A 27,588-nucleotide genomic window follows, 5' to 3' on the forward strand; every position below is an offset into this window, starting at 1 on the left:
TCATCAAAAACCCAACAATTCTTCACAGACCTTGAGAGAACAATAATCAACTTCATATGGAAAAACAAAAGCCAAGGATAGCCAAAACAATCCCATTCAATAAAGGAACTTCCAGAGGCATTACCATCCCTGACATCAAACTCTATTACAGAGCTACAGTAATGAAAACAGCTTGTATTGGCATAAAAACAGAGATGTTGACCAATGGAATCTAATTGAAGACCCGGATATTAATCCACACACCTATGAACAACTGATTTTTGACAAAGAAGCTAAAATTATACAATGGAAAAAGGAAAGCATCTTCAGCAAATGGTGCTGGCATAACTGGATGTCAACCTGTAGAAGAATGAAAATAGATCCATATCTACCACCATGCATGAAACTTAAGTTTAAATGGATTAAAGACCTAAATATAAACCCCACCTGATAGAGAAGAAAGTGGGAAGTAGCCTTCAATGCACAGGCATAGGAGACCACTTCCTAAGTATAAACCCAGTAGCACAGACCATATGAGCAACAATGAATAAATGGGACCTCCTGAAACTAAGAAGCTTCTGTAAAGCAAAGGACACAGTCAATAAGACAAAAAGGCAACCTACTGAATGGGAGAAGATCTTCACCAATTCCACATCAGACAAAGGACTGATCTCCAAAATATATAAAGAAATCAAGAAATTAGACATTAAAAATCTAAATAACCCAATTTAAAAATGGTGTACTGAACTAAACAGAGATTTCTCAGCAGAAGAATTTCAAATGATCAAAAAATACTTAAGGACATGTTCAACTTCCTTAGCTATCAGAGAAATGTAAATCAAAACCTTGAGATACCATCTTACACCTGTCAGAATGGCAAAAATCAAAAACACTAATGATAGCTTATACTGGAGAGGATGTGGAGTAAGGGGAACACTCATCCATTGCTTGTTGGAAATGCAAACTTGTGCAACCACTTTGGAAATCAGTGTGGTACTTTCTCAGAAAATTGGTAATCTACCTACCTCAGGATCCAGCAATACCACTTGGGCATATACCCAAAAGATGCTCAATCATACTACAAAAGCATTTGTTCAACTATGTTCATAGCAACATTATTTGTAATAGCCAGAACTTGAAAACAACCTAGATGCTCCTCAACAGAAGAATGGATAAAGAAATTGTGGCATACCTACACATTAGAGTCCTTCTCAGCAGTAACAAACAATGACATCCTTAATTTTGCATGCAAATGGAATTAGAAAACACTACCCTGATTGAGGAACACAGACCCCCCCAATGAATATGGGATGTACTCACTCATAAGTGGATTCTAGCCATAAACAAAGGACATTGAGCCTATAGTCCATAATCTTAGAGAAGCTAACTAATAAGGTGAGCCCAAAGAAAAACATATAGATTCATCTGGAAATTGGAAGCAGACAAAAATTGCCTGACAAAATTTGGGAGCATGGGGTCAGAAGGTAGAAGGAAGGGGAGAAGGGGAAGAGGAGGTAAGAAGGGGAGGATTGGGGAGAGTTTGAGGGAATGGGATAGTTGAGATGGAGGAAGGAAAGGTATGAGAGCAAGGAAAGAGAAATCTTGAGTGAGGGAGCCTTTTTGAGGTTAGCGAGAAGAAACCTGACTCTAGACAATTTCCCAGGAATCCGCAAGGATGACCCCAGCTAAGACCCTAAACAATAGAGGAGAGGATGCCTGAACTGGCCTCACCCCATAGTCAGACTGATGATTATCTTAAATATCACCATAGAACCTTTGTCCAATAACAGATGAAAGCAGAGGCAGAGACCCAGATCAGAGCACTGGACTGAGCTCACAAGGTCCAGTCGAAGAGTAGAAGGAGTGAGATTATGAGCAAGAAGGTCAAGACCATGAAGGGTTCACCCACTGAGACAATGTGCTTGAGCTAATGGGAGCTCACCAACTCCAACTGGACAGGGAATGAATGATCATGGGATCAAACTAGTCCCTCTGAATGTTGTTGACAGCTGGAGCAGACTGTATGGCCAATGACAATGGCACTGGGATGTGTCTCTACTACATGTACTGGCTTTCGGGGATCCTATTCTCTTTGCATGTATACCTTGCTCAACCTAGATGTAATGGGAAGGGCCTTAGATTTTCCACAGGGCAGGGTGCCTTGTCCTCTCTCAAGATTGGAGGGAGTGGGGAAGGGTGTGTGGAGGGAGTGGGAGGAGAGAGGGAGGATGGGAGGAAGTGGGAGTTTGGATTGGTATTTTTCTAAGTAATAAAAAAAAGAGAAAAAAACAGTCCCTCCATCCTAGGTACCCTGATTTTTTCCCCTTAAATTGGTGTTTCATTGAGTGTTTTCATGGCTATGTCAGGATATATCAGATCCGAGTTTGCTTTCTATTCTGCCAAGTATCTCCAAATCACTGCCATCAGTATATAACTTATTTTATCTTGGATACAATTACAAAGCTAGTTTCTTTTATTGTGTATGGGGATGGGGTGTATGCTGTGGGACAATGGTCTTGTATCCTGTCATTTGTTTTATTTTAATAAAACGCTGATTAACCAGTAGCCAGGCAGGAAGTATAGGCAGGGCAACCAGGTAGAAAGTCGAGGCAGGGAGATGAGAACAGGAGAATTCTGGGAAGAGGAAAGAGTCCGTATGCAGTCAACACAGAGGAAGCTAGGAACAGAGGAAGCAATATGAGAACACCTTACTGATAAAAGGTTTTGAGCCATGTGACTAACACAGACAAGAATTATGGGTTAATGTAAGTCATAAGAGTTTATTTAATAAGAAGCCCGAGCTAATAGGTCAACCAGTTTTACAATTAATGTAGATCTCTGTGTATTTCTTTGGGACTGAATAGCTGCAGGACCCGGAGGGACAGAAATCTCTGTCAACAGGTGTATTTGAAGGTATGCAGTTACACTGACCCATGCACATGCACATGAAGGTCAGAGGCTGACACTGGCTATCCCCCTGCATTGCTCTCCATCTTATTAAGACAGTGTCTCTCACTAGACCAGAGCTCACCATTTCTGCAAGGCTAGCTGACCAGAGAACTCCTGTGATCCTCTGTCTCCAAACCCATTGCTTGGATTACAGGCAATTGACAACACCCAGCATTTATGTGGGTTCTGGAGGTCTGAGCACAGACCCCCATGATTACAGAGCAGGCACCGTACACAGAGGCATCTTTCCAGACCCCACAAAGCTAATTTTCATGGAATGATCTTCTCAAGGACATTTTGCTCTTTTCCCCAGGAACCCCCCATTCATGCTAAGATTTGCCTCTGTTAAAGAGATCCTTTTAATGAGAAATAAAAGTATTTTTCTATCATTTGGGGATATTGCACCTGCAGTAAGGAGTTAATGTGACAGTTTAAAGCTTGTTTATTCATTTTTTAGAATACATTGCTTGCAAGGCTGACCCTCAGCTGGTATCTAAGAAATTATCACCTTTCAGAGGGTCCTCTGCTCAAACCAGTAAGAACTGCTCTCACTATTCCAAACTATCTTTTCAAATGTCATTTTTACTCACTATCTGCTAAATATTTTTTCTTTTACTTTAGAGTGTTCCTTCCCTTCCTTCCCTCTATTAGAGTCAAAAACCTCCCACATATTCGTCTTTGCTCTTTTTCAAATTCATACCCTCTTTTTTTTATTAATTGCTATTATACATAATATATTCCTAAATATAATCTGCTCAGTCTATATAATATTACTTTTAAGTGTGTTTTCAGGGCTGACTATTTGGTATTGGATAAGCTAGCATTCCTTAATCGCTTGCAGTTCTTTATGGAGGGTCGAGGTCTCATGGTCTTTCCCCATCCACTTTGACACAGCTATTGCTGTTGCCCTTGATCAGAGCATCCTTAGCAGATTGTTTGACATATATTGCCACAACTTCTCACTGAGTGGTTTAGTGCCTGTGAGAGGGGACTCTTGGAAGCTTGTCCTCAGCTTTACTTTCAGGCCCCTGTCCCTCAGCTGACTTTACTGTACTAAACCACAACCATGGGTATGACTATTTGCTGAGCTTGTGAGTTCTCCAGTGAATCACTGATGTTGTGGTAGTCTTTACAATCTCTAGCAAATATCATGATAGACAAGACCAGGAGGTCAGAGGCTCAATACAGTAGTTCATTTCTAGGTTATGTTCTGTGCTCCAGGTGGGTAGGTAACCCTTCTTGGTCCTTGATGTCTCAGATGCTTTTCATTTTAAATTTAACCTGTAAATTCTGAGTTTTAGGTTTGTGAATGGCAACAGGAAGACTGAGAAGGACATACACCTTTGGTAACCTTAATTTTGGCCCTAAGATGAAATTCACCATCCCGAATCTATCCAAAGGCTACTCAGATGGTCCCACTTCGGAGCAAGTGACTAGCCAATGCTGTCTCTTTGGATATCTGTTTCTAGCAGCAATTATTCTCTGTGAGAGGAAGGTATGCATTATTGATGATCTCTAACAATTCCATTATGGACATTTATTATGTTCCTATCTGTCCCGCGCTCGGCCTCGCCAGCAAGAACGACGCGGGACACTTAGGATACTTCTGCAGAAAAGCTTTAATGCCCCTTGGGAGAGCGAGCATCAGCCAACATGGCGGAGACCCAGAATGAGGGGAACCCAGCCCTTATAAAGGAAACAGTCCTCGCTTCTGACGTGTCACTCTTGGATTGGCCCGCTGCCCATTATCCCAGATGATGCCTCGGGAGTAGGCAGAGAGTTAACAAGCACATGCGCTGGGATTAAAGGCGTGTGCTACATCACCTTGAACTCACAGAGGTCTGCCTGTCTCTGCCTCCCAGGCATCGGGACCAAAGGTGTGTACTACCATGCCTTGAGGTTGCAGAGGTCAATCTGCCTCTGCCACCCAGGCATCAGGACTAAAGGCATGTACCGCCACACCTTGAGGTCACAGAGGTCAATCTCTACCTTTGTTCCTAGAAGCAATGGAGAATGTGGTCCGGCCCTCCACACCTATCATGCCCTCACCTCACTTGAAGTGCTAAAGATCAACACAGAGAAATGAAATTATTCTTGTGCTTTCAGAAATAGACAGTGAAAGGGGACTTGATCACCTCAAGACTGAAGAAGACAGGAAAGTTCACTTTTTTTGGAAAGTGTTTCCTATCAGAGTCCTGCCTCTCTTACCATATAGTAACATATAGTTCTGTCATAGCATTTGTCAGTATGTAGAAACACTCAAACTTCAAATATATGTCTATGTGTGCACCATGTGCATCAGTATATATGGAAGTTAGAGGTCAATCTCAGGTGATTTCTCCAATCTTGGTCTACATTTATTTTTGTTTGTTTTTGAAGTAGGGTCTGTCTCACCATAAAACTCTGGCTGTCCTGAAACTTTTGTTGACCAGGCTGGCCTGAATTCAAAGAGTTCTGCCTGCTACTGTCTCCAGACCTGACTCAAACATTTATTTATTTGCTTATTTATTTACTTACTTATTCCTCAGGGTAGGGTCTGTCATTGAACCTGGAGCTCACTGATTAAGCTAGATGAGACAGCAAGACCCAGGGACCCTGCAGTTTCTTTCTCCTTTGCTGGGATTATAGGCATGCCACCATACTCAGCTTTTATGTGGGTGCAGGGGAGCCAGTTTAAGTTCTTGTGACAAGCATTTTACCAGCTGAATCATTTCCACAGTCCGATGAGTATTATTTTTAAGGTTGCAAATTCAAGTATGTGTATTTCCAGTGCCTTGGATGGAACCTAGCTCTTTTCAGGTATGCAGGAAATCCATAAATAAGTAAATGACTAAAAGAATCAGTGAGACAGACTGCAGTCGTGGGCAGTGCGTGTTCATGTTCCTGATTATACCTTTTTAGGCTTTCTAAAAGTTCTCTGCAGCCCAATTCTCCGTGGTAGAATAAGAAGAAAAATACCATCTTTGTAGAGTTACCATGGGGATTTCCTGAAATGAAAATGTATATCCTGCACCTACTCATGTAGTAGGCACAAAATGGTCTTATTATTAACACAAATCATTAGGATGTCAACTTCAACTTCACTTACTGAAGATATGCTGTTAGACAAAAGCCATTAGGAGACTGTAGGAACCATCAGAAGTGGCTCAATACTATGCACGGTGTGCAGTGTTGTGAGAGGGGAATTGGGGACACAGTAGCTTCATTTATTGTGGCATCTTCCTGGGAGAGTGCAGTGGGGAAGGGAGGAAGATGAGTCGAAAGAGGAAGAGAGGTCAAGAACAAGAACAAATGCACCAGATGCTGGATTCATGGCTTTTAAGGTGGAGCTGGTTCTCCTAAGACTTCATGAGTCCGTCAGGGCACTCCACTCTCACCCATTTGAGAATCTTTTGAGTGCATCCACTTGGAGCCAGGCATGGGGATAGGTAATGATGAATAAGAAACCATCTTTCATGGGGCCTGCATTCTGTTAGCAAAGGCAAAAAGTAAGTCAATAGCAGTATCATATGGACATAATGGGGAAAAAAAAAAGATGTGAGCTTCCAGGGTACTTACTCTTTCGTCGAGATCTGTGGTCTCTAGTAAACTCTTATTAAATCAAGACATGATGAGCACCTCTGGTGGTGCATTTGACCTTCTTTCTGAATCATCTTGTAATTATGATTATGTATACACAGAGAGAGGGAGTAGCCAAAACTTCCTTTCATAGATCCTTCCTAATCAGATTTTTCTCTATCAATAATTGTTTCAATTTTTAAAAAGAAAAACCAGTGGAAACATTTGGGTTTTTCTAAACTACACAAAATTGGATCACTAGTGTAAATGCTATTCTTCTCTGCCTGAAGAAAGGGGTCCCCACCTGCTTAGCCTCTACCAAGCACCCTGAAATGACTCTCAACATCCAAAGAGTTCACAAGTGCAAGGCCACGATTTGGAAAGCATGGGTGAATATAAGAATCCACTATTTGGTGGCCTTAGTTTGTTCTTGGCTGAGAATGCAGAAGCCAAATTCTCACCTCTGCATTGTGGTGGCTTTCTCATTCTCCCGTCACAAGTACAATGAACCTGTTCCTATCTCTCCCTTGTCTCTTGTGGAAGACCCATCTCTGTGAGACACCCTACTGAGGGAATTTGATCTTTTACAGCCTTTATTCCTGGGTTCTCTGTTCAGTCATTCCCACTTACACACAGATATATTCTAGACTCTTTTACAGCAAGCAGCAGCAGCAAGCAGATGCAGAACTCTTTTCATCCTGTAGCCCTTTGTCTCTGGTCTCTAGCTCAGACTTCCCCCATCTGTACGCTTGCCTTGGTGTCTTCACCAGTTATGTCCAGAGGTGTAGTAAGTATTGTCAAACACAATTCCAAATTTTCTTTACCACACTCAGACTATCTTCATTTTTTTTTTTTGTATTTCTTTTCTAAGACTGTCACTATGCAGCCCTGGATAAGCTGGAATTTTCTCTGTAGACCAGGTTGGCCTTAAACTCAGTAAACATTTAAATTTCAGTAAACATTTACCTATTACCCAGATCATCTTCCTGGGCATTGCTCTCAATTCCTGGGCTTTGTGCTGGTTCTAAGCCCCTTTCCTACCATTCTCCACTTGACATGCCAACTATCCTTTGCCTTTCTTTTGTTTTAGGCATAGAGTGAACAGATAATCTTAGCCTTGTTTTTGATCTTCTGAGGAAAGCATTCAGTCTTTCTTATTGAGTATATTTTTGTTGTTGTTGCTACTGCTTGATTTTCAAGATAGGATTTCTTTGGTTGCCTTGGCTGTCCTGGAACTCAATCTGTACACCAGGCTAGCCTTGAACTTACAAAGATCTACCTGCCTCTGTTTCCTAAGTGCTTACATTAAAGCCAACAGTGCTTGGCTGAGTATTATTATCATTATTAACCATGGGTTTTTATAGCTATGCTCTGCCAAGTTGAGGAGTTTCCTTCCCTTCAAGATATAGCTTATTGTGTTAAAAAAAAATGTCTTTTTTAGTCATAGAAAGATACTGGGTTTTCCAATCACGGTGATGCATGCCATTAATCCCAGCACTCAGAGGCTGATTTCTAAGTTAAGGCCACTCTGGTCTACAGATCAAGTTCCATGGATGCCAGGACTACAAAAAAACCCTGTCTCGGATAAAGAAAGATGCTAGGTTTTCTCTAATGCATCTCCTCTGTCTGTTAAGTATATTGCTGGTTTAATTCTCTAAGATTGTATTGGGTTTTTTTGCATCCCAAAGCATTTTTTGTTTTTGTTTTTATTGATTTTTATTGAGCTCTACATTTTTCTCTGCTTCCCTCCCTGCTTTGCCCCTCCCTTCAACCCTCCTCCAAGGTCCCCATGCTCCCAACTTACTCAGGAGATCTTGTTTTTTTTCTACTTCCCATGTAGGTTAGATCTATGTAAGTCTCTCTTAGTGTCCTCATTGATGTCTAAATTCTCTGGGATTGTGGTTTGTAGGTTGGTTTTCTTTGTTTTATGTTTAAAAACCGCTTTTGAGTGAGGTAACGCAGACACAGAAAGACAGTTATCACATATACTCACACATTGTTTTTTAATAAGTGAGATCACATTATTTCTTTTCTTTAAAACCCTTCCCTGGATTACCACTGTACCCAGGAGATCCTTTATACAGTTCCACCCAAAATTCCCTCCCAAATATTTGTGCTTGTCACTCCTTGACCTTGGTCCCACTACCTGCCCGTCTCACTTCCTTACTCTCTTACTGGCTTCTCCTGGGAACCATTTGTAATATGTCAAGTCATTGCTCCTCTGAAAATCCTTTTCTTGGGCACTGCTTGTGTGAACAGACCTCGGTGTCAAGGTGAGGCGTCTCTGGTCACAGTTATGCACCCATGCACCACCTGCTTGCTCTCACTGTGCTTTGTCTGCGGTCCTGCAGGTGATTTATGCCCTGAATACCCGCCAGGATGAGGCAGAGGCCAGTGCCGAGTCACTGCGGGAAGCCCACCAGGAGGAGCTCCAGGATGCAGTGGCTGAAACCAGAGCCAGGCTCCTGCAAGAACAGGGCCGCCCCAGTGAAGATGCAGAGGCCCTTCTGAAGCGCATCCAGACCCTGGAGAGCGCCTTGGAGCTGCAGAAGAGGCTGACACAGGAGGCCCTGGCTGAGTCGGCCTCCTGTAAATTGGAAACCAAAGAAAGGGAGCTGCGGGCGGAGGCTGAGCATGCTGAACGAGTCCTGACCCTTTCCAAAGAGATGCTGGAGCTCAAGGCTGATTATGAGAAGAGGCTCCAACTGCTGACTAACCACGAGGGCCCCCAGTGGGCCCCGCTCTCCCAAGAGAGCCCTGATGCCACAGCAGAATCTGGCCAGCGACCAGGGATGCACCAGGTCCTGCTGGAAGTGGAGCGATTGCGATCTGAGAACCAGCAGCTGAGCCAGGATTATGCCCGCAAAGCAGAGGAGCTACAGGCCACCTATGAGCGGGAAAATGAGGCCATCCGGCAGGCCATGCAGCAGTCCGTTAGCGAGGCTCTATGGCAGTGGCAGGAGAAGGAGTCAGGTCTTCGAAAGAACTTCCAGGTCCAGGAGTCGGCCCTGCAGGCTCAGGTCAGGAAGCTGGAAGGGGACCTGGAGCACAGAGGGCGCAAGATAAGTGACCTGAAGAAGTATGCCCAGAAACTGAAAGAAAGGGTCCAGGTAAAGCCTCTTCTTCCTCCGCAGGGCGTAAGGGGCAAAGTTGCTACTTCTGAACACCCACCACTAGTCAGGTACTGTGCTAAGACTCCAGTTCCACCATGGTCGGTATCGTTGCAGGTATCGGTTCTCCTACAGTCATTCGACAGATGTTTATTAAATACCTGCTTTGGGCTGGGTTTATGGTCAGGGGATGCACAGTGAGCTAGACTGTCCCTGGCCTCAGAGAGCACAAAGCCCTACAGTTTACAGATGAGACCGTAATCCCAGTTTGGGGGGAGGGGCTTAATGCCTGGCCCACGTGACTGTAATGTAAAGTTTTCAACTCTGGCTAGGATAATTCTAGATTATTTTAATTTTGTGTGTTCATTCTAAAAAAGAAAGAAAGAAGGAAGGAAAGAGAGAAAGAAAGAGAAAAAAAAACTTGACTCTCCTGAAACCCTTGGGAAATTTTTGTTCAGAGAGCGGACCCATTGACGAGTCAGTTTTGGAAGCCCCACAGAAGCACAGAAACCCATGTGTGTCTCAAAGCTACAGCTAGCATTTCTACTACTCCCCAGTACTTTTTCTACATACTTCTACCTTATCCTGTCCTCCCTGGAGAAGTGACAAATAACTTTCCCAGGGTCACACTACCATCGGCGGGTGGGTAAGGATTTGCTGACCCTGAGCTGCTGTGCCATCCTCACCCACCTTTCAGATCTGGCAGCTGTTCTGTGCACTTGGCATCTCCACTCAGGAAACTAAGCCCTTCCCTCTGTTTAGGACCTCGATGTGCAGCTGAGGGAGGCTCGGCAGGAGAACTCGGAGTTGAAGAGCACCGCGAGAAAACTCGGCGAGAAGCTGGCTATTGCCAAAGACAGACTGATGCTGCAGGAGTGTCACGTGACACAGGAAACTGGTGAGGTGCCCCAGACTGGTTCCTTTAAAAGGGTGGATTAGCCACCAGGTTTAGTCTGTGTCGGGGACCAAGTTTGACAAGTATAGCACTTACCAGGGTAGGGGCATGAGGATTAGAAAAATGTTAAGTAGGAGAAACAGAGATAAGAATCACTAAGACATAGGATAATAAGGGGAGGGCAACTCAGCAAATACTGAATGCTGAATTCACCCACATTTATTTTCCATACACCTTTTTTTCTTTTCTTTTCATTTTTCTCTTTTTGTTTTGCTTTTTGTTTGTTTGGTTTTTCAAGACAGGGTTTTGCTGTAGCTTTGGGGCCTGTCCTAGAACTAGCTCTTGTAGAACAGGCTGGCCTCTAAGTCACAGAGATCCACCTGCCTCCACCTCCCAAGTGCTGGGATTAAAGGCATGTACCACCACTGGCTTTTTTCACACACTTTTATACCCCAATGCAAACAGCGGGAGGAAGACAAAAGACTGCTTTTTGACAACTAGAACAGCTTTTTGCTTCAATATTTTGAGACATCAACTCATTAGCAGTCTGTTGTTTAGGCAGTGAACCCATCCTAGACCAAGTATCCTGAAGGCAGCCACTCCCTAAGTCAAACCTATTTCAAAAGAAGGAGCAGAGTATGCTTGAATTTCCTGGCCATTGGTTAAGGGGGGAGGGGGGAGTGAATCTACCTGTATGAACCATCTTAATGTCAAAAGGATCAGGTAAGCACACCCTAGGTCAGGATGTGTAGTCCTCGTTGTTGTCGACAACTTTGAGCAACCTCAAACTCTGTGGCCTTCAGGCAAGGTGGAAATAGGCTCACATTTTGGGCCTACACAAGTCTGGCACCAGGGGCATTTCCTCCAGCCCAAGAGAGCAGGAGCAGAGCCATTGTATCTGACCTGTTACGTGGATGAATCAAAACTGTTCTGGGCATAGAATGGTCAACATCAGCTCCTCAGCAGGAGCTGCACAGGCTCGAAAGCTAAAAGGTTTGACGCAAAGGGGGGCCTTACCCTCACAACGCTCTCCACAAGGCCTGCATGTTTGCCTTTTCTTCTTCTTAAATGATCAGGGTTTTGTATTTTTCACAGCATTTTGCACAGTTCCATTACTGGGTCTTCCCAAAAATTTTGTGAGACAGGTGTTGTCATCCTCCCATGATGATGACGTAAGGCCAAGAGAGGGTAAATGACCGACTGAAGGTCAGCTAAAGGTCTGGTGATAAGAGCTTGTGTTAGGATCTAAATGTATCTAACTCTAAGTGTCTTTAACTAGGATTCCACAAACGAAAGTTTTTTGAATATTTGAGCTATGACAGGATTGATGGCAAAAGCAGGAATCATGGGCTCTGTCTTTGGGAAGCTTGAGATATGGTTCCATTGTGGTCTGTACGTGCTTTGGAATAGGGTTATTCTGCTCAGGAAGCAGAGGATCAAGGTATCTGGGGAAAAAGAAAACATTGCCTAAGCTGGAAGGGTGAAGAGAAGAGGTTTGTGTTGGAAACAGAAGGGTGTTTAGGGTTTAAAACAGTCATGTCTAGAAATAGGTCACATGGAATAGAGAAGGAAGGAAGGAGAAGGAAAGGAAAAGAAAGGAAAGGAAGGGAAGGGAGAGGAGGGGAGGGGAGGAAAGAAAGAAAGAGAGAGAGAAAGAGAGAGAAAAAAAAGTGGGGGAAGGGAAAGAGGGAGGTAGGTAAGAAAGAAGTTATAGTTATATCTATTGCTTATATCTACCTCCCTTAAACTTCCACAAATATACATATACGGAAAACATGATCAACTTTGTTAACTCATAGAACATGGAATAACATTTTTATTCAGGAAAGCAGAATATGGCAAGTCTTTAAGCTCGGGATAACATTTTGAATGAAGACAAGAATCAGTACATTGACCACACTTGAGGGCTGCAGGGACTTCTAGCAGGGACTACACAGAGGAGTGGTAAGCAAGATGGTTGAGGAGCAGACCTAACGTCAGAAGCCTTAGACGTGAGCATCTTAATTGATGCTGAAACTTATCTTGCAGATGTTGTGAAGACTGAGAATGAAGTCCCGGGGAAAACAACGGATCTGGAAATCTGCAGTCTTCATCCTCAGCAGGACCAAGGCTTTCCCAAATTGTGTCACTGCAGTAAAGGAGGCTCAGAAACAAAGGTAGTTTCTGACAAAACTGGGGGTGGGAAGGTCACAGAAGGTTGGCATGTGCTTCAGGTAGAGGCCATGCCCCTGAACACACTGCATCCACTTGGGACCTCAGGCTCTACTATTCAGGGACATATGAAGAAAGAGTTGAGGCTTCACCACTGTCTTTTTATTTTATTTTATTTTATTTTATACGCATGGATGCCTTGCCTGTGCGCATGTCTGTGTACCACTTACATGCTTGATATTTGCACAGTTCAGAAATTGGATCCTCTAGAATAGAAGGTACCAATGCGTGTGAGACATCATACGGAGAGTGGGAATCAAACCTGGATCCTCTAGAAAAGCAGCTAGTGCTCTTAATCACGGAGTCATCTCTCCAGCCCCCGACCAGTTTCTCGCCAGTTCCATGCCATTCACACTTAGGAGAACAAGGGTGTAGCAAAATTTTTCCAAATTGGTATTTACCGGAGAATGTAGGCATTGCTTAGATCCTATTCTACTCAAAACAACGTGTTCTTTAGACACTGCAATGTGGGCTGGAACATCTGATCCTGGGACAGCCAGGGTGTTCTGGAGAGCTCTCCTCCAAAGTTATACACAGTGAAATCTCTTACATATATCAGATATATAGGCTTGTAAAGTGCCTCACACCATCTGGTACTTGCTATGAAATCATATATAAAGCAGAAAGGAGAAGTGCGCCTCCCAGTTCCCCCCAGCAGTCTGACAAAGCTTTATTTCCCTTTATAGACCAAGAAAGGAGCAAGCGGTGAAATAGAGCGCTTGAAGCAGAAGTATGAAGAGGACCTTCGTAAAGTCAGACATCAGACGGAAGAGGAGAAGCAGCAGCTCCGAGAGCAGCTGGGGAAGCGCCTGGAGGACCTGGTGAAGAAGCACACTGTGGAAATGAAGTCGGCGCGCTCTTCTGCGGAGGTGGAAAGACAGAAGCTGAAGGTGAGCCGCGTTTGTGGATGGCTCTGGCGTTTTTGCTTTCTCCCACCACCTTCCCGCCTTCCTTTCCCCTTTCCCTAATCCAGACTTTCATTGGGCTCCTGCTGTGTGCACATCTTGGCTGGTTCTCTGATGACAGGTAAAGAAAACCGTCACTGCCTGTAGCGAGTATACAGAGTCTCCTGGGGGCAATAATAGGGAACATATGAGGGTGGAGCCTCTAGCTTCTGAGGAGCTGACATGGAGCAGGATTGTGTCATGTGACATTTACCTTAGGGAAATTCAATTCTGCTTAACAAAAAGCAAAAAAACAAAAACAGGAAAACTTCACTAACTGAAAGCTCGGGTTGCCAATATTTCCTAGCCCCTAATTCCAATTCTGCTGCCCACAGGAAGTTATTTAGCTGTCCCAACCCACCTATTCTCAGCAATTCTGAACTCTGGAAGGTTCTCATTAATTCAATAAGAGAACCTCGCGGAGTACTGTGAGAACTGAAGAGAGAATCATGAGGAATTAAAGCATCTACCTGTGGCCTGTCTCAGTGTCTCTGCTGATCTCACTTCCCACTCAGATGGGACACTCTCCACAGGGAATGTGTGGGACCCTCCTCTCTCCTGTTAGCTGGAAAGAGTTTGTCACCTGTATGAGGACTGTAGGGAAACTTACTCAGCACTCAGAAAGCTGAGGCAGGAGGCTCATGAGGTCAAGGCCAAAGTGGGCTATATGTGGAGACCCTGCCTCAGAAAAGGGTGACATGTAAGTCAATATTATTATCAACATGGGTGAAGTCTTGGTTTGATTATGAGATAAATGTCTTTGTGATTTGAGAAGTACAAGCGTTGTGTGTTCACTGAAAGATAGTAAGATATCTCTACAGAACAGTGTTATACAGTGGTTAAAACAGTAAGTAATCAAAATGTGTATTGAATAAATAAATGTGAGCACGTGAAACACCCACACTATTCCGGGGCCTAGGCTGTCGCTCCTCCATAAGCTCTCTGACTGTGGACTTTAACCTCTCTGAATACAGTGTTTGCTATGCACATCTAAATATGATGTTACATGTGAACCTTTTGCTGGGTGTGCAGCGTGCAACAAGAATTCAACAGACAGCAGCTAGTGTTAATTACCATATGCTTTGGACAACATATGAAATGAAAATATTGAGTTCCTTTATAATATTTATTGAATATTCTCAGATGCTTTGATTCTTTCCAGTGTTGGAGAGTAAGGGACTGGATCCAGAGATACAGTGTATCAGTCAGACAGGAAGTGGGCACAAGAGCTTTGATAAACCCAACAACCTGTCACCAAAGTCTGTGCCTCCCCACCTTCTCATGGAGAAGACAGCCGTGTTAAAACCATTTTTCGCCTGTGAGCCTCTATGAGCGGAGCATATATAATCTTCCGACAAACAGACTAACAGTCCATCCTGGGACCCCATTAGCAGGAAGTACAGCCACCTTCTCAAGCTGCAGGTTGCCCTGGTAACCTGATGGGCAACTCTGACTCTCAGTGTATAAATCTTCCTTCAATCTTGGCCAGGTCACAAGTCCATTTGGGAAATAAATCATACCAAAATAAACTGTTTGGTTCCTGTCATTGTCTTCCTTCTTGTTCATACTTGAATCTGGAAATGAAAGTACTGCCAATGAGGCAACATGGACTAGGGAAAGACAAAACCTTGAAGAGACGTCCAATCCAGGGTTAAGGGGCTGAAAATCGACGCAAGTTGTCCCTGTAGCATTAGGGTTGATTTATTTCTCTGAGCCTTCAGTGTGGGTAGATTGCACACCCTAAATACTACCCTCACCTAAAGGAGCAAATGGCAGGAGGTGGGCTCTATGGGCCTAGAGGACCGCACCTCCTTCCTGGTCACAGGACTAGAGGACATCATCATGCCATCTTGGCAGATGGAGTCTAGCACATGTCCTGCTACTAACATTTGCACACAGTGCTTATTTGGGAAAGGGTGAAAACAGATTTACTGAGTTCTCCCGAGATCTGTTCCACATGTCTTCATTTCCCATTTAAGTGGTAGGTTTGTACCACTTAAGATTCCTGGGTCTCACAGATCCTTTGGACAGCTGAGCAGAAAAAGGAATTTAGTGTGCGGTGACGTAGTTTTCTGTAAGTTTAGGAGACTCCACTTGGAAGCTACCTAGTGAATGCTAATATCCCAAATCCACTGAACAACTTAAGTGATACAGTTGTATTCTGCTGTGTGTGCAGTTTGACTATCTCTGCCTTTTCAGGGTCTTCAGACCATTTATATTTTATTTAATTCTTAAGCCTACTAACTTGATACTTTACCTTCCTCTCATATTTGTGAGCTGTCTCCACTTTTACTGTTTATTTTTGATGCATTGAGTATTTTGGGTATTTCATTTTCACCTCCACTTTTGACTTCTTCTGCCTCTTTTTTTGCAGATGGAATACTAGTGTTTACTCTAAGATTAGTAATATCCATCTTTAAATCTATCACAGTCTTTTTCAAATAATTTCATATCCCTTCATATATGAGAACCATATTATAATAACTTTCCATTTCTTTTTTCCTGCCCCCTATATGTTTGTTACCATACATTCTATTTTACCATATTATAAATCTGATGGTGTAATATTTTTGTAGTAAGATACAGTTTTTCAGACAGGGTCCTACTATGTCATCCTGGCTGGCCTTGCATTTTTGACATATACCAGGCTAGTCTTAATCTCACAGAGATATGCCCTCCTGTGCCTCTCAAGTGCTGGAATTAAATGTGTGTGCCACTATGCCTGGCCTACTGAGGACATAATATGTTTAGATTATTCGTTGAGCTAGAAGTATAGGTGGCTACAGAGTTATAATCACCCAATTAGTGTTCTGGGAACTGAATTCTGGTTCTCCTTAAGAACAATACATACTCTGAACCAACGAGCTGTCTCTCTAGTGCATACATACATAAATATATATATATATATATATATATATATGACATTGTATGTGTGTGTGTATGTTGTACTAGGAATGAAGTCTAGCCCCCAGCACATGTTCACTCTACCACTGAGCTAAATCCCTAGTTATTCTTACTCTGTATTTAGGAATGGCATTTCATTTTGTTGTTATGCTGATTCTGAATTCACTCTGTAGCCAAGTCTGACCTCGAACTTGTGGTCAACAGACTGGACCTCTTGACCTTAGAGCAAAGCAAACCTCTTGCCTTTATAACTTGCTCCGTCATTGCCATTGTGTTATTAGCAACAGAAACAGACTTAGGACGCGGTGGCTCCTTCACATGTCTTTCCCTTCCTTCGTGCCTGCCTTTGTTTATTTGAAGTGGAAAAGGTTTTACCACACAGCCCAGGCTGGCCTCAGACTCCTGCCTTGACTTCCTATGATTTCAGGCATGCACCCCAACTCCCAGTTGTTTCTTTCCTGAAATTCCCAGTAATTGTAGAAAAAGAGACAGAAAAAAGTCCCATTGGTGCTTGTGTCCTGCTCCTCTGAGCTGCAGGGTTTCCTCTATGTAAAAGCCTGCTACTGGGCACATAAGAATTCTGTGGAGAAAGGAGTTCAGGAAAGCACTCTGAATTTGATAAATCCCCGGTGCAGGGGATTTATTCTTTTCGCAGGGTAAATCAATCATATATTTGAAAGCATTATTCTGTTTACTTCCTATTTTTGACCTTGTGGAGGGAGAATATGAATGCTTCTGTTGAAGTCCCCAAGGTCACTTGAGCTGAGCTGGGCATGCTTCTTTCTGCCCTGTTCTCCAGCTGACTCAGACCTGTTTCTCACAGTAGCCCGCATTACCCTGTACCCGTGAGGAAGCTTGCATTACCCTGTACCCGTGAGGAAGCTTATTAGTGCAAAAATTTACTGCTGATGTTGTTATTTCCACCTGTAGGGGATTTGGGTTTCCACCCTGAACCCATCTGTCAAGGCACCAGCTGAAACTGTGATTGATTATGTGCACCGAAAAGTTGTGCTACATAAAATTCAAAACAGCCTTTGCTTTATGCCAAAAGCCAGCACACAGTGTTTCATTGGCTGTTACAGTGGGAGTGTGTCTTGGCAGACTTTGCTTCCACACCAGTAAGAATGTAAACTGACTTGATTCAGTAAAAGCTTCTGTTGGTACGAAACTAAATGCTGGAATTATTATTATTTTTTTTTTTTGCTTAGGGATTTATATGACTCCTTAATTTATTTAGACATATTTAGTAACAAGGGGTAGTTTATGTATTGTCTTTTAAGAAGCAAACACTTCCAAACAGGAAGTTCTGAAGAAGTTAGCACAGGTTGACTGGAGACAGATCACATACCAAACTGCCATCCACCCAGCCCCAACGATCTCATTATAAGCTCCTTTATTTAGAGGTTTTAAAAACTGATTGCTGCAAGGGCTAAGGGCTACCCCAGGGCCACTGCCTGGTCTAGGCTTGGGCCCACAGAGGACGTGGAGATGCTGTCCAGGTGACCAGCAGCACATGTTTTTAGATGTTAAGATCAGAAACCTGGGAATCAAATAGCACTTCTGTCCACCCCTGGTGTTCAGAGCAGAAGTATGTGAATCCTATTCTATTCTGATGGCCCCAGAACATCTGAGTATCCTTTCCCCCATGCTTCCTGGTAGATCTAGCCAACCTCCAGGATGTCATGGACCATGTCATAACCTGACTGCCTCCATATCACCCAGTCCATTCTTGTAGGATCCTGTGCCAGCTCAGCCTTGGCTACCAGTGACTCACAGCTCCCTGACATCACAACAGTGAACCTTAGTTCTTTCCCACAGTTCTTCAAACCCTGCAGAGACAGGCTGTTTGCTTCTCCTGCCTGTGTCCATCTCTGCCCTCTTTTTCCTCATGTACTCAGTGTTATTGCTCTTTGAACCTTTGTGCATAGATTTTCCTTTGATGGCTAACAATTTCCTCCTTACTCTCAAATTCACCCATCTAGTTCTTATCTTAGCATTCTGGTTTAAATGTCAATCTTCTCTCAAGTCTTACCTGCCCAACTCTGTGACGCTGGATGTGTGTGTCCCCCTTCCATGCATTAGCCTTTATGCCAGGAGATAACACCCAGCGTGAGTTGCAGCCAGTTCACACTAGCTCAGAAGGCAGCGGTCACACCTCTTTCCCGTTCCATACATCACTATATTAATTTGACATTGGCCACAGTTGGAGTACTTTGGCCATGAAAGCCAAGAAATACTACCTTCGATGTACTATTATTGGTTAATTTATGTATTTAAAAAGCCAACAGTTAAACATTTACCAGCAAACACTGACTGTGTCTGTAGCTCCAATCACTGGAATTAGCATATTGTCCCTGTGCAGTTAGAGTCATTTGCCTCTGAGAGGCCTAGCACCAGGCAGGCTTTCAGCAGGTCAGGGAAACTGGAGGGGAGAGGTGGATAGGAGAACTATTGGAACAGACACCAGACACATAAGGGAACTTTATCTGAGGGCCAAAGCTTAATTCTTCATTTTTTTTCTCTGTGTCGGTTGTTCCTATTCTGTTCTTTCTCCGCTCTGTTTCTGTATCCTGCTGTTTCCCTTCTACTTCTTTCCTGATGTTTTTCCATCTGTATCTTTCTTCTTGGTTTTCTTTTCTCCTCTTTATTATTTTTCTCTTATTCCTTTTATACCTCCTAATACAAAAATATCTAGGCAGAAAAAGATTATCTCACAACCATAAGTTACATGTTTTCCAAGGACAAATTAAAATCTTTATATAAGAAGAAATCTGTTCCAGACTCTTAGGCCACCAACCAACTCCCCAATCATGACACAGAGACATTATGAATTAGCAATAGTTAGCCTAGCTGAAGTTCATTTGTGACTAGCTCTTTTAACTTAAATTAACCTGTGTCTCTTTCTCTGCATTTTGCTTTTGGCTTTTTACCTTTCTTTCTGTGTGTATTTCTTTCCTGCTTCTTCCAGTGTCTAGCTGGCTGGTAGCTACCTGGTTTCTGACTCCAGGGATGTCCTTCTCTTTCTCCCTCATTCTCTTCTCGTCTTTTTCTCTTGAGCCTAGATTTCTCCCCCAATTTATTCTTTCTGCATGCCTGCCCTACCTATCCCTCTGTGCCTAGTTTTTGGTCATTCAGCTTTTTATTAGGTCAATCAGTTGCCTTAGGCAGGCAAGGTAAAACGACAACACATCTTTTCATAATTAAACAAATACAGCACAAATAAATGTACACATTCTTCCATTGTTAAACAAATGCAGCATAACCAAATGTGACACACCTTTACACAGTTAAAGTCGTATTCTGTAGCATAAGCAAATGTAACACACCTAGTCCAAATAATATTCTACAACAGAAATCCCATTGAGATCACAAGGTACGTGTTTTCCTTAGAAGTCCACAAGTAGTTAAACATTTTCCTTTGTAATAATTTTCCAACCAAAACATCTTCACCCCAAAGCAATGATTCTTTTATTACTGTTTAACAAGATTTTAAAGGCTAAGTGTATTTTAGTCAGTTCCTTCTGCGTTTGGCAGGCAGCTGTTTTCTACTTCAGCCAACCATCTATTGTTCTTTACAGACAATAGGGTCATTTAACTCCTTTCACAACTTTGTTTTTTCAAAGTGCATTCCAGGGCCTATGATTAATTCTGTAAATTACATGGCCAAAGAACTCAGGCCTAACCTTGGGTGTAAGAACATAATGGTTTTCTTTGGTCATCTTGTTGTTCTACAGGCAGAATTCATGCCTGAAACTTCCTTCTTTTTATTTTTTTGTCTTCTGTAAATCTCATATCGAATGAAAGGGAAGGTAACATCCAGTCTATTTTTGCCTTTTGTGTATCTCTTTATTGGGGCAATTGACAGAATAACCTAAACCATTTCGCTAATCATCTTGACTAGTTCTCTTAACCACCTGTATCCTTTAGGCTAACTCAGAAAGTCCAACTAAATAATTGATTCAACTCTGAGGACCTGACTTTGCAAACTCTGTTTTAAAGAAGGGGCTTCATCTTAAGCCATATAATGAGTGTGTGTCGGGGTGGGGGGGGCTGATCTCAGCTCCAGAAATGTGCTGCAGTAGCGGAATTTGAAGGGATATCCTGAAAATAGTCAATTAAAGAGCTAGGGAACAAGGCCATAAAATTTAACAGGGTTCAGATGTTGCTAGGAGGCCTCCTGTCCCTGAAGATACCTTGTCGGTTATTAATGGCTCTTTGTTAATGTTTTGTGCCCAGACACTGACCAACGGTTTCAGAAACTACCTCACCCTATGTTCTCCTTACTCAGTCCCAAGACAACAAAACATGAACTCCCTTGATTATGGCATCTCCCCTTTAGAAGTTTTCCCCTTCCCCAGGCTGACACTGCTCTTCCGTCACTTATTGCACAGATGTCCTGGGGGGGGGGGGGTATAGTCCAAACTCGAGTATGTATATTAAAGATCCTCATGTCATTTGGATCAGAATCTGGGCTTTATGAATTCACCTGGGGATAAGTAACCTGGGCAGAACACAACTAAATATCATTGCTCTTATAAAAATCGTTATCATTATGAGCTGCAAATACATTGCCCAGTGAGGAGTGGGATTTTCCCAAGAAACAATCACACTATACTAGATACAGTGGGATCCTTCATAGAGTAATACAGCAGGAACATAGTGGACGCAAACAGAAGGAAGCACAGCAGAAGCAAGACGCATTCTGGAGACAATCCCCCTGCCCACTCCCTGGGCTTTGCCTCTCCAGGGTTCAGCTCTGCTATCGGATGAGTTAAACTCTGTAAGCCCTATTGTTTGCTGACTGGAGCTCCTCTGATGTGGCCACCAGCCGTCACTGTGTTGGGGACATGGATAAATGACAGGGCTCTAACACCCAGCGTTGCCCCAGGTTACACGAACCTCTGGTAACAGATTCCAGTGCTCTTTGTGCCTCCCCTGTAAGAAGACAGCCCCGGTTTGCACAGCTTCCCTACCCTGATTTTGGCAGGCCCAGGTATTGGCACATCTCTGCAGCGGAAGTGGGAAATGTGCCAGACAAGCACGTGTCTGAGTTAAGAGTCGCATTTCCCATGAGACATCAGCAGAGATGCACCGTCCATGCTCCTTCTCCTGGTTCAGACCTTGGCACCTCCCTCCCTGCAGGGATGACCCTGTGCATGTCTTTGCACTTCTCGAAGCTTTATTTCCTCTTTTTGTATAATAAACGTTAGCGGTAGAACCTAAAAGTTGAAGAACTCATCTGTGAAGACTGAGTACAAATGGTAATCACTTGGTAAACATCAGCCACATTCACGTCCATCCACTCTCAGCTGGACTAGAAACGTCCATAGCCAGCCTTGAATTTCTGCTCTCCACATTCTTTTTCAGATAGCATAGCCTCACATTGTATACCTGGAGAGCCCTGGGAGCTTCTTATACTGTCTTGTGTGTGTGTGTGTTTGTGTGTGTGTGTGTGTGTGTGTGTGTTTTGTTTTAATTTTTTTCATTTTTAAGTATATGTCTCTGTGTGAGAGAGAATGCAGAAGCCTGAAGAGGGTGTCAGATTCTCTGGGACTGGGGTTACAGATGGTTGTGAGCCACCATGTGGGTGCTGGGACTCAAACCCTGATTCTCTTTAAGCACAACTAGTGTTCCTAACCACTGAGCCATTTCTTTTCAATGAGTCGTCTTGCCTTCATTCCAAACAAGTCCACATAGCACCCTCTTGTCCAGCCACACTGTCACCATGGGTCCACCTGCTTCCCAAACTCACTCAAAAGCCACCTTCTCTATGGCATGTCTTTGGGCAAAGCATTTCTTTGGGAAGAGTATCCAAAATCTTATTCTCCCTCTAACCACGCCCTTCCTTAGCCCTTCCTTCTCTTTGTTATTTCTCTGTCGAACATAGTGTTTATCATGCTATACTTATTAACTTTTTGTTTGTTTTTCTCTGAAATTTACATGTGTAAGGGTGGGTTTTTTTTTAAACTCCAACTCTACAGTACCCAGCACGTAGTACAGCTCAGTAAGTATTTGCAGATGAATGAATGATGTTATCTAGTTAAGGTCAACTGAGACCCTCAGACAGCTTCTTCTTCTAAATGTTTAGAGGCTTTCTCCATAAGTTCAGCCATATTGGAAGAGCTAGGTATCCCTAGGGGTGGGTGTGTGCTTATTGTTTATTGCCTGTTGCTGTGCTGAGCCTGTACACAGTGAGCACACACAGGGGGACATGTGCCAGGGATGACACAGCTAAGACGAGGCAATGCTTCTCACACGGTCTCCACAATGTACTGTACCGGCTTCATACTGATGCTGGAAGGCCATGGGAGGCACTGTGGAGGGCCCATCATTCTGGCTACTGTATGGATCCTATTCATAGGAAGATGCCATGAAAGCAAAGTTGGGAGTTACTTGTTATTTGTTTGTTTTGTTTTGTTTACTTATGGGACATTTGGAACATTCCTTTTGAGACCAGAAAATTTAAAGATCTACCTGCCACACACTAACCTATCTGCACGTGTACCAGGCTGTGTGGTATGGACTTAACGTTTGTTTTCTCTTGATGAGCCTTGTACTTAGAACCCATGTGCTCTTATAGTATTTTATTATAATGGCTTCTTTGACCCCCTTCAGGAATAAGGCAAGGTGTGGGTGTGTAAGCAGCCTGCTTTCCTACCTTGTGTGGCTAATCTTCTAATCCTCATTTAGGAAGTAGAAGCTCAATTGGAAGAAGTAAAGACAAAATCGGAAAGGGAAATAAAGCAACTGGAAGACGAGAAAGCTGCCCTCAGTGTGAAGCTTCAGAATTCTCTACTGGAGGTAAACCCTAAAAACACAGCGCTTGTGAATGAAGGTTGTGACCCCTGGGAGTTTCTGGCCAAATGGGATCGGAAGTTCTAATCCTCCCTATGTCCTCTGAACAAAATAAAGGGAGTCCAGCCAGGCAGGAAGGCTGTCTCAGGGTGGTGGAGGAGGGTGAAGCATAAATTTAGCTACAAACAGCAGAGAGCCTGAGTTATACAGTCTTAAACAAGAAGGCCTTTAAAGCCTCACATAAAAGAAGGAAGCTGGAGGCCACTGCTCTTGGTTCTGTAGCTGAGTGATAGCAGGGATGGTAAATCTCCTGTCCTTCTGCTCCCAAGATGCATTGTCACCTCTGTGGGCCCCAGGCACCCTGGCCTTCCTAGGCCCCTTCTGCTATAACAAGTATATTAAGATTGTATGACTGCATTGATAGATACATATAATCCAAACGGAGGATATTTCTTTTAATTTTAAAAGAAATTAAAGCACAGGTTCTAAAAAGTATTGAGAATTAGTGGAGGAGCTGGCAACAGGATCTCAGAGTCGTTTTGGAGCCTGGTTGGAACAAAAAATATTAAGAGGTCTCTCTTCCCTCACTGCCCATCAAAGCTTAGAGAGGCCCATGTCTCCTAGTGCTCTCAGGGACCCATGAAGCTGGCTCCTCGACCCCACCTGTGCACCACAGCCTCTAGGGAGCAAACCGATGGCTTTAGGAGGCAAGAGTTAAGCTACTGAGCTACACACCTAACAACACTAAAGTCCTTTCCAGAACACAGAGTCTATGTGCAAAATAGTGTCAATTGTTTAGAAATACGTATCCATGGAGGTAGGTCTCAACAATTCATGAGGGGGACAGAGCAGAATTTGGCCACTGGTTATTTCTGTGATTGTGGTGTATTATTTCTTCGGACCCATGAGTACACAACTGTCAATCATAATTTTCTCTAGTTCTTTTTCTATCTCTAAAATGGTCATTAAAGAAAACGAAAATATCTGACTACTGACCCGGCCCTGCCTGAGACCTATTATTTCAGGATCTCAAGTTGGCTTTGGAAGAAACTCTGCAGAGATAGTTTCTGCCATGATGCATTCTGGGGGGGGGGGCACTGCACAGCAAGGAGACCCCTCTCTTCTCCCTTCCTCCCCTCCTCTCCCTTCTGTTCCTCTGTTTCTCCCCCCCTTCAATGCCTCCCATCTTCTTACTGCTCCTGTGGGGACTCTGCTCTGCAGAGCTTAAAGTGTGTGAGACCACCTAACACCATAGAAATGGCTTACCTAATGGAACTGTCTCCTTAATCAAGATGCTAAGCTGTCTTGCAGGTATTAACTTTCCAGCCCCAACCATTTTATCACACAGATGCTATTATTATCTCTAATTTGACAGAAAGAGAAACAGTAGCTCTACTTCCCCCCACATGCATAATGAATAAGTAGCAAACAAGAGATTCACACTCTGACGGTGTTCCTCCCACTGTTCATCAGTACGTCAGGGCTACCTGTGGTGTCACCTCTACTGACTGAGGATCCTTCAGGACCTGTCACTAGCCATGGCCATGGGCAGAGCTGTATTCTGTTCTTTGGCTTAGTAATTACTCTTGTGAACAAAGCCTTTTTGCAGGGACTTCTGGTCGTTAGGATTTCAGGATGTTGTCACCAAGCTGCCCTGCTGAGATAAGAGTCATATGGTTTTGAGATACGCAGACTATTCAGCATCCATTTCTCTGAAGAGGCGCATTTCCATGTGGGTTTTCCATCTTGGTGTCTTAGGGGACTCCATCTTGAGTCAGCCTAACATCTCTCAGACCTCCCATTCTCAACCGGAGGCCCTTCCGAACCCCACTATCACAGGTACTGGGTCAGCCACCCAGGTTAAGTCACTGTGGATCCTGGGCTCAACCCTGTCTATCTCCTCCCTGATTTCTACACAGTGTCTTGGGCAAGCCTCTCAGAATTGTTCACCTCAGTAGGTTACTTAGAGGTGTTACATAAACAGTTGCAGGCTAGGCCTTGTGAGCCACGTCTGTAATACCAGCTACTCGGAGGCTACCACATGAGGATTACTTAAGCCCTGGAATTTAAGACTAACCTGGGCAATATAGTTATACCCTGGCTCTTAAAATAAAACATGGCAAGGCAAAACAACAACAATAAAAAGCAAAACTGTTGTATATTTCATAATGTCTTAAAAACAATGCAATGGGCCGGGCGGTGGTGGCACCGCCTTTAATCCCAGCACATGGGAGGCAGAGGCAGACGGATCACTGTGAGTTCGAGACCAGCCTGATCTACAAGAGCTAGTTCCAGGACAGGCTCCAAAGCCACAGAGAAACACTGTCTCAAAAAAACAAATTTAAAAAAAAAAAACAATGCAATGGGAGTGTTGTGAGGACTGAAAGATATAATATGACAAGAATACTGTCTTAGTTACTTCTCTGTTGCTGTGATCCAACACCATGACCAATGGAACTTATAAAAGGAAGTGTTTATCCAGGGTGTATCGTCTCAGAGGATTAGAGTCCATGAAGACCAATGGTGGGAATTCTGGCAGCAAGAAGGCCATCATGGCACAAGAGCTGTGCTGAGAGCTAACGTCTTAATCCACAGGCACTATATTGTTCTTTAAAAAGAAATGATGATGGGATGCCCCGGGTGGCTCGCAGAGCCAGGCAGAGGCTGCCGCCAGAGCAGTGCAGGGTCCCCGGACAAACGACAGAGTCAGGCGGCTGGATGCGATGGATGGCAGAGTAAATGGACATAAGGCTATACATAAAGCTAAACATTTATTGCTTAGAGAAGAGGGAGATATTTATTACTTAAAAAGAGGAAATCAGAGAGACGTAAAGAGAAACATAGAGATAGAGACACATGTGTACACACCAAAAGACGGGACAGAGAGAAAGAGAGAGAGAGTTAAGATGGTGGCGAAGAAGTCAGAAGTCGCTGGGGTGGGCGAGGTTAGTTCTTAAAGGCACCGCAAAAGAATAACATACTAGACGTGGAGAACTAACTGAGAAAGGTATGGGTTATTGAAACCTCTAAGCCCACCCCCAGTGGCACATCTCCTCCAACAAGGCCAGACCTCCTAATCCTCCCCAAACAATTCTATCAACTGGAAATCAAGTATTAAAATATATGAATCATTCATATTCAAACCACAAATATCTTCATGTGTTACTGGCAGGAATACACTGTGAATGGTGGTATGTTGTTTTGTACATGTCTCCTCTGAGTGTTGCTATGGTTATAAACCTGTATCTCCCTCAAAATGACAGCTTAAAGACAGAAACCACTTTCAACACCTTAGAGTCTTTCCCTTACTGTGCTCCTTCCCTTTCTATCTTGTGTCCCCTGTGGTGCACAATGGGAATGAGAGCGACACAGGTTTGACAGCAGTGTTGAGCTTCTGTTGTGGTTAGTGGCCTCGTTTTCCTCCAAGTCTGCAGAGAAAAGCAATCTGCTTAATTGACAAGTTACTATTAGTTGGCTAATGATTATCACCACAATTAAAACTTTATAATTTAAAAGTACCTTCTGGCCAGTCTTCTCTCAATTTGTCTGTGTAGTTCTTCAGTGCTGTCTATTTTCCCCACTTAAATGTCTTTTGAAAAGAAATTAAGGAATCTAATACTTTGTGCCTTAGGCTTGTGATAACTTTTGTCTGTTCTTTTTTTTTTTTTCCGTTAGAAAAAGAGAATGAAATAAACCAGAGCGGCCTCCAAGCCTTTCCCACTAAGTTATTGTTCCTTCCTTCTACCACGTGATGTGGCTGCTTTTGAAGGAATGGCTTTTGTTCTTCCCCATTTCCTCCTCCTCTTGGGCAGTGTAGCTGGCCTGCCCTGGGATTCTTCTTTCAAATTCAGATAAAATTGCCTTTAAGCTTTCCTCTAAGTCTGTTCTTACACTCTATCACTAATGAGATTAAGAATCCTGAGAAGCCTCTCCCACTCCCCGTTTCCCAGGTAACATGTGGCACCCCGGGTGAGATTCCCCAGAATTTCCAGTCAGCTTCTTAGCAAGGCTTCCCCTAAGAACTGGTGTCAGGTCTAGTGCCTAGAGGACTTGGAGAGTAAGTGCAGGACACCAGGGTGTGCAGAAATGGGTGAACATCCTGGGGAGGCCAATGGGTAAGTGTCAAACTCTGTCATATAGTATTCTCCCACCTGGGGTTTACTAAAACCTTGAACAGCAATAAAAAAATAGTAAAATTTAAACTAGGAGAATAAATGTCTATTGTTCAAGCCAAGAACCATTG

At 43.4% G+C, this 27,588-nt stretch overlaps 1 protein-coding gene across 2 annotated transcripts in view; it reads left to right on the forward strand.

The window, feature by feature from the left end:
• Fam184b (family with sequence similarity 184 member B) overlaps nucleotides 1–27,588 on the forward strand; it is a 94,816-nt gene that overhangs the window by 32,703 nt on the left and 34,525 nt on the right. For both annotated transcript variants that reach the window (XM_085691916.2, XM_048461671.3), the window contains exons 2-6: nucleotides 8,838–9,596; nucleotides 10,359–10,494; nucleotides 12,520–12,647; nucleotides 13,389–13,592; nucleotides 23,241–23,351. In XM_085691916.2, coding sequence (XP_085548042.2) covers nucleotides 8,838–9,596; nucleotides 10,359–10,494; nucleotides 12,520–12,647; nucleotides 13,389–13,592; nucleotides 23,241–23,351 — 1,338 coding nt within the window. The remainder of the gene's footprint in view (nucleotides 1–8,837; nucleotides 9,597–10,358; nucleotides 10,495–12,519; nucleotides 12,648–13,388; nucleotides 13,593–23,240; nucleotides 23,352–27,588) is intronic.

The sequence above is a fragment of the Myodes glareolus genome, chromosome 8, assembly GCF_982192425.1.
Source record: "Myodes glareolus chromosome 8, mMyoGla1.1, whole genome shotgun sequence".
NCBI lineage: Eukaryota > Metazoa > Chordata > Mammalia > Rodentia > Cricetidae > Myodes > Myodes glareolus.